Below are 7,052 nucleotides of genomic sequence, written 5' to 3' on the forward strand. Positions count from 1 at the left end.
TGGCTGACAGCTTGCACTTTACACTATTTGTACATGTAACACAATATATCTTGTTAACTAGCACACAGAAATCTCATCATAAAGAAAAAGCAGTGTTTGCATCTTTAGACTGTAAAATATGTAATATTATACATAAATATATAAATAGAAAAATCATCCTTAAATCCATGCTGCAAATTGACAAAAACTTGTAGAAACATGAGGAGATGAATGTGTTATTTCTCTGAGACTTGATGCAACCCATGTCTGCCTTCAGCAGATGGCAGTATCACATCCTAGCTCACAAACCCCAGCTTCAGGAATGACATGATGTTAGACTGCAAAGGATCATTGTGTAAAAGTTCAGTCAGCTTTACAGTGGGACGTTGTGGTATGTCAAGTCAACAGATTAATTGAAGGGTCCTCATCACTTCCTTGTGGCACTTCACTAGCTATCCAAACAATGTAACCGTACAGAGGGGACATCTTTAGTCTGTCCTACTGAGATGCAATGCTGTACAGTTCTCTACATAATGTGCCAACCGTAGCCCTGTTGTCAAACTTAAGCAGACATTTGCTTATTTCTTCTAGAGCTGAGCTGGAAGCTCTGCAAGCTCTCCTGGCATCCTTTTCTTTTTTCTGATCCTTCTCTCAGAAAGGGCAGCCTGCACTACAAGCTCACACTCTTCCTCATCTTGCACCTTTCCATTAGCCCACCATAAACTCATCAGCTGCATGCTTAACTCCTTTAAAGTCCCTAGCACACTTCCTGAGACCCTCCTCTGTCCCCACAACCAGACATTGAGCTGTGATGATATCCATTCCCTTTGTCTGTAAGTATTTTGAAAGGGGGATGTAAGCTCAAAAATGTGAAGGAAGAGTTGAGCAGGGAGCACTGTCTCATACTTCAAAAGGCCTTCTATGAATCCCTTTGCCTTGCCCATTACATTTGGTTTTTGTGTACTGTTATCTACAGTGGTGTCTAAAGTCTTAAGCACTTCAAAACACAAGCCTGATCCTTATCCCTCCAGCTAGTTGGCCCTGACTCTTCTCTTCTCACTGCTGCATGAGCTTGAATGACTCTTAAAAAAAAACTGCTAAATTATTAAGCATTGAAAACAGGGTTCCCCTTTCACAGCACTACCCGTTGTGCCTGCTAGTACGATAAAAAGATGTGAGTAACACTGAATATGATTGGGGGAATGTTCAGAGAGGAGTTTAGAAAACCCCCTAAACTGTCCCTGCATATTAGCAGCACCAATCTGTTGAGATGCCCACACATGTTCCACCACAGCAATCAGCCTTTCTTGAATGACATCTGTTGCATATCTAAGTATGATTGAACACTGACTGGTCTTTAGAGCTGATATCTTGCATTGGGTTAATTTGGACTAAAAAATCATAGCTTGTATCACTTCTTCTGCTACAGTCACCTTTATCAGTTGGCTTATGACATCAGCAACTTTATTAAATGTTTCATTTGACAGCAGAGTAAATAATGCACCTTTTGCACCAGTTTCATTCTGCTTTATGCTGTTTTCAATCCAAGTGTTAACATGTTGTTGGAGGCAAATGTCATATTTACTCAAAAGTAGAATCAACTCCAGGACATTATCATGATTAACATCAAGGTTATCTGAGCTATAACCTGCCTCTTATTTATCTCCCCTGCAGCTAAAGCCACATTCCACATGACTTTAACAACGTCCACTATGCGCTCCATCACCTGACGTTTCTTTTTTACTTGCTCAGCACGTAATGACATTCGGTTGCCAGTCAACAGGCTTTTCACATCTGCCTTTTGTATTTTCAGAAAGTAAGCATCCGCTCTATCCCTGTGTGCCTTACTTCTTTCATGTTCCACTATCCTTTGGTGTATGTGTTTCCAGTCATTCATGCCTTCCTTTATGAAAGTTCCATCACTTACCAATGGAGCAAATGCCAAACAAACAGAACAGAACAGAGATTGTTTTTTTTTTTCACAGTAAGTCAGCCACTTGCAGTTTGTTGCCTCTTTGCTGTTGAAAACTTCTGGCATAGGAACTTTTGGGATTTGTTGAGGATGATATGAAAAAAATGTATGTATATCCTGTTACTGAGGTCCAGCAAAGTAACCAAAACAATCAACAGAACTTTCTTCATCTACCTTGTTCCTAGCTAGTGGTTCTAGGTTCTGAGTTGTTGCCTCTTTTATCAGTCCCTGACTAGACTCTGCTCTCCCTTTCACACTTCCGTCTGCATCCCTAGACTCGAGTGCACCTGTGTTTAATCAAAATAAAAAGCATTCTGTAAGCTCATATTTGACATGGAAAGCAGGTTCAAATTAAATTAAATCAAAGAAAATGTACATTTCCAAATGGTAAAATATGCAGGTGTATTTCATGACTTTTATCCTATTCCTTTTCACTCGTGGTCTTTGTATATTCACTATCTTTTGATGAAAAACATAATGGGTCACTAGTAACACTTGGGCATAGTAAGTTGTTTCCCTGTAACTAATGTGATCCTGCTTGTTTATTCACACACAGTGGTACAACAGCTTGTCTGTGTCTTCTACAGTGAGAGCATCTGCTTCTGACACTAAATAAAAGCTAAAAAGGGCCATTTTTCTGATCACAAAACAATTCTCTCCTTTTTACAAAGCTTTCTGATCAAGTTATGTGAGTTTCTTTAATGTAGTGCTGCTGAATCATCTGGTATCATTAATTATATCAGGACATTTTTCACTGAGCAGATGTACACCAGGCTCATTAATATTAATTCAAACTTTTATATTCCCACAATGACAATCCTAGCTGCCCTTTCTTGTGTGTTGGGCTCATGACTGTTGCTAGGTAACGTTACTGAACTTTTCTCCTCACTGTTAGCAGTAAACTGGACTACAGGCTGCAGCTGAAGAGCTACAAGTAAATGTTAGCTACAGAAACATGAACGGTGGTTAAACACTGGTAAACACCAGCTTAACATTAGTTTAGCGCCACCTTTGCGCTTTTAATTATCCATTTATAGATCTTATTTTTTTGCTCGCAAATCACCAACAATGTCTTTTTTTCAGTGTCATGACAACACCGACCCAATAGGCTCCGCCCACTGTTCCTGATTAGCCAATCTGGGCCCGGTGCCAGGGGTCAATCCAATCAGTTTCGCAGTAGCATTCTGCCAATCCACACACTTCATAATTAGTATTAATTAGTTCATTCATTCATTCATTCATCTTCTACCGCTTATCTGAACTACCTCGGGTCACGGGGAGCCTGTGCCTATCTCAGGCGTCATCGGGCATCAAGGCAGGATACACCCTGGACAGAGTGCCAACCCATCACAGGGCACACACACACTCTCATTCACTCACACACTCACACATTAGGAACAATTTTCCAGAGATGCCAATCAACCTACCATGCATGTCTTTGGACCGGGGTAGGAAACCGGAGTACCCGGAGGAAACCCCCGAGGCACGGGGAGAACATGCAAACTCCACACACACAAGGTGGAGTCGGGAATCGAACCCCCAACCCTGGAGGTGTGAGGTGAATGTGCTAACCACCAAGCCATTGTGCCCCCTCAGTATTAATTAGTTATATAATAATAATAATAATAATAATAATAATAATAATAATAATTATTATTATTATTATTATTATTATTATTATTATTATTATTGTTGTTGTTGTTGTTGTTGTTGTTGTTGTTGTTATTTAAAAACTTGTCACATTAGTAAACCAAAATGTTTTTGCTTTATACATGATTAAAATCTTACAAAAATATCCACACACTACTTTAAATTTCACTCCATTGAATTCTATTAAATCTTCAGTGTGAGGATTTTAGTTCTTGTTCTTGTTGAATTGACTAAAGTTCCTTGGGACTGCAGCAGCTGTTGGCCTTCAGCAGTTCAGCCATTATGAGTTTAAACAAAAACAAAAGGATGAAAGAACTCAGTGATGCTGTGAATCAGAACACAGATGATTCTATGTGACATCACCGAGAATTATGTATCTCCATAGCATCAGATACACAAATCATTTCATTTTCAGCTTTTATCGGTAAGATAAGAACAATTATTTACTGATATCTCATTTAAAGTACATCATTTTGAAACTGTTAGCCTGTTACACAAACTAATAAGATGACTACTAACACTATAGTGTTCTATTATAGACATTATAGAAGTTATATAATGTTATATTATATAAGACAAACTTATAAAATAAATATAACTTTATTATCGTACTGCTAGGATTAAGAGCTACAATGTTGTCATTTTTTATTCTCCAGATTAAAAAGTATTTTGTTAGTTGAAACTATACTTAAATTTGTCAGGAAAAAAAAATGATAAGCTTTTTAAAACATGATACCAGAAGTGTTATCTAAAGAAACCTTGAGGAGAAAGTAGACTAAAAACTAAAAGCTTTTTTTTTTTTTTTTTTTAACTTTTTTAGATTCTCAACTAAAAGTGAACAGTGTTACTTCACAAATGTCGTCACTCAACGTCAGTGACCTTCATCCTAAAGTGACTGAGTCTCCATCTGCTGTTCCTGCTCCAGTCCTGAAGCCCCTGAACATCTACATGTTGGAGTCGGCTGATCTGGATGAACAGAGCAGGATGCTGTGTGAGTCTCACAGTCATATAGACACTTACACACAAATACAAGCTCAAATACACTTCTACACAACACATTCATCACAACATGAGAAGTGTTTCCTTAAATACAACAGTGTGTACAGTATACAGTCTACATTACACTAATATAGATATACTAATATATACAGTATAGTAATATGAAGCCAAACAAAACAAAACCAAACAAAAGACAAAGCAGCATCTCACTCATCTCACTCTGTCTCGCTTCCTCTCTCTCTCTCTCTCTCTCTCTCTCTCTCTCTCTCTCTCTCTCTATCTATCTATTTGTCTCTCTGCAGATGAGTACATGCTACCCCTTGTGGAGGAAATCCATCCTTCTAGGGCCAAAGACATAACATGTTTACTTATACAAGGAGCGAACAACTATGACCTGCTTAATATGATTGCGGAGCCCAACTATCTGCGTGCCCAGGTTCACACACACACACACACACACACACACACACACACACACACACACACACACACACACACATAGAGGTGTTACTCTTTCTTTTATTTAGTAGTAAATTGTGTAGATGTTTATCGTTATATCAGTTTTGCCCTGTCTGATTCATGCAGTTGACATGAATTAGCTTTACTTGTGCGGAAAAAAGCCACACCCACTAATGTCTTATTTACAGATATTCACGTTCATGTGTATCACTTGCTTATTCAATCATATCTTGTGCTCTCACCTGCACAAGCCATGCCAGCCAATGAGCAGTTAGGTGCCAGTCCCAAGCACAGGTAAAAGTGGAGGGTTGAGTCAGGAAGGGCATCAGACATAAAACCTGTGCCATGGTGGATAGGAGGACTGGCTTATTCAATCATCATACACAAATCATATAGATGAAACACTGTAATGTTCTGTAATATTCATGTGTGTGTGCAGGTCGAGCAGATTGTTGCTGTGCTTCAGGCGAGGGAAGCTGGACAGGACGTGGTGTGTACTCTGATGTACACAATTATTCTTAGACAAATGCTACACAAATTTATTCTGCACTCATTACACATTACATGGCCAGAAATGAAACATGATTTGGTTTGATACACAGTATAAGACAAGCTCTCTTCTGCTTGATGAAGAGCTCTTAAGAAAACTTGCTTAAATGGACACCAGATATTTCTTCAATCTGCTCAATAGAAATCTGTTGAATAGAAAACATGCAGAATGACAATAATTTTGGAATTTCATAATAATTTTTATGACCAGAGAAATAATAATATAATATAGTAATGTAGTAATTATCATATAATATAATAATGTAGTAATTATCATTATATATAAAGAAAATATAACAATATAATAATCAGTGTATGTCTACTTTTCTTTTTTCAGCATTTTCCAGCACCCAAGAACAACAATATGAGGAGGCGAATGAAGAAGTACATCCAATAAATTCAGTAAACTGTATATTTTATAAATGTTATAACAACAATAAAACCTCTGTACAATAAAAAATAATTATTGACTGTGTTTATTTAATAATAGTAACTATTATATAAGGGATAGCTTCAGACCATTTTTATGCTTTTTTTACTGAATAATGTTAATCCCCAAGTAATGCAACAAAATCCAAACTTATTTTTGTTATGAGAAAGTAAGATAGTAAGTGAAAGATGAAGATCAGTGGTCCTGCCATTACAGTTGTAATGTGTCTGCAGAAGCTCCTGAGCTTTTAGTGCACCAGCTGTTGTCATGATTGCTATGGCTTTATCAGGAACATGCAGTGCATCAAACCACATGCAACCTGAGGATATTGTTCAAGATCTCTCAGTCTACTGTGATTAATAAAAAGTCCATATGCAGAGAAATAATAAATAAAAATGTAAAACTTAAATGACTTTTTAACGTTATGATGCCGTATAAATACGCCACCAGTAGGCGCCCGATACACTCAAAATCAAACTATTGAAAAATTATAGGCTGTTTTACAGCACTGCAAAAATCTTAACAGATCACATCCTGTTCATTTAATCACCTACAGTATTTATGTATACATTCATTCATCCATACAGTCATTTTTATTTATGTATTTGTTTATTTGTTCAAATAGATATTAATATACTTTGTCTATGAAAACCCCATTGTTTCTGTAGTAAGTAATCATCTGTACATCTGAACAACATCTGAACAACATCTGTACAACATCTGTACAGCCGAATTCATTGTAACCTGCTTCTAAATACTTCTGATTACTGATAACTATAACAGCTGAGCAAGGGAAAACGGGGAAAAAGCACAAATCTTGTGGTATTTGATATTATTAATAAATAATTTGAAGGTCATCAAGAAAATGTAAGGAGTAAAAAGTTTGTTTTTCTTTTTCTCATGTAAATGTACAGTAAGATTACATGTGCTACATTTCAGTACTTGAGTAAAGTATAAATAGAAGGATGCAGTTAATCCTATACATCATTTTTAACCCTGATAATAATGTCTATT

General features: G+C 37.0%; 1 protein-coding gene across 1 annotated transcript; it reads left to right on the forward strand.

Moving 5' to 3' along the window:
• The first annotated feature begins 750 nt into the window (after positions 1-750).
• Positions 751-6,016, forward strand: LOC132845322 (polyadenylate-binding protein 1-like). Its single transcript, XM_060869270.1, has 5 exons — positions 751-812; positions 4,422-4,592; positions 4,903-5,036; positions 5,499-5,549; positions 5,946-6,016. Exons 1-5 carry the CDS (start codon positions 791-793, stop codon positions 6,003-6,005), a joined length of 438 nt encoding a protein of 145 aa, XP_060725253.1. The 5' UTR covers positions 751-790; the 3' UTR covers positions 6,006-6,016.
• The last annotated feature ends 1,036 nt before the right edge of the window (positions 6,017-7,052 follow it).

Source organism: Tachysurus vachellii, chromosome 5 (genome assembly GCF_030014155.1).
Source record: "Tachysurus vachellii isolate PV-2020 chromosome 5, HZAU_Pvac_v1, whole genome shotgun sequence".
In the NCBI taxonomy this organism is placed as follows: domain Eukaryota; kingdom Metazoa; phylum Chordata; class Actinopteri; order Siluriformes; family Bagridae; genus Tachysurus; species Tachysurus vachellii.

What these genes read in the sequence shown, in the direction of transcription:
- LOC132845322 (XM_060869270.1), top strand. Translation starts at nt 791, where the DNA reads ATGATATCCATTCCCTTTGTCT. An exon ending in GATATCCATTCCCTTTGTCT is followed by an intron (nt 813 to 4,421) that starts GTAAGTATTTTG and finishes TAACTTTTTTAG; the next exon opens with ATTCTCAACTAAAAGTGAAC. An exon ending in TGAACAGAGCAGGATGCTGT is followed by an intron (nt 4,593 to 4,902) that starts GTGAGTCTCACA and finishes GTCTCTCTGCAG; the next exon opens with ATGAGTACATGCTACCCCTT.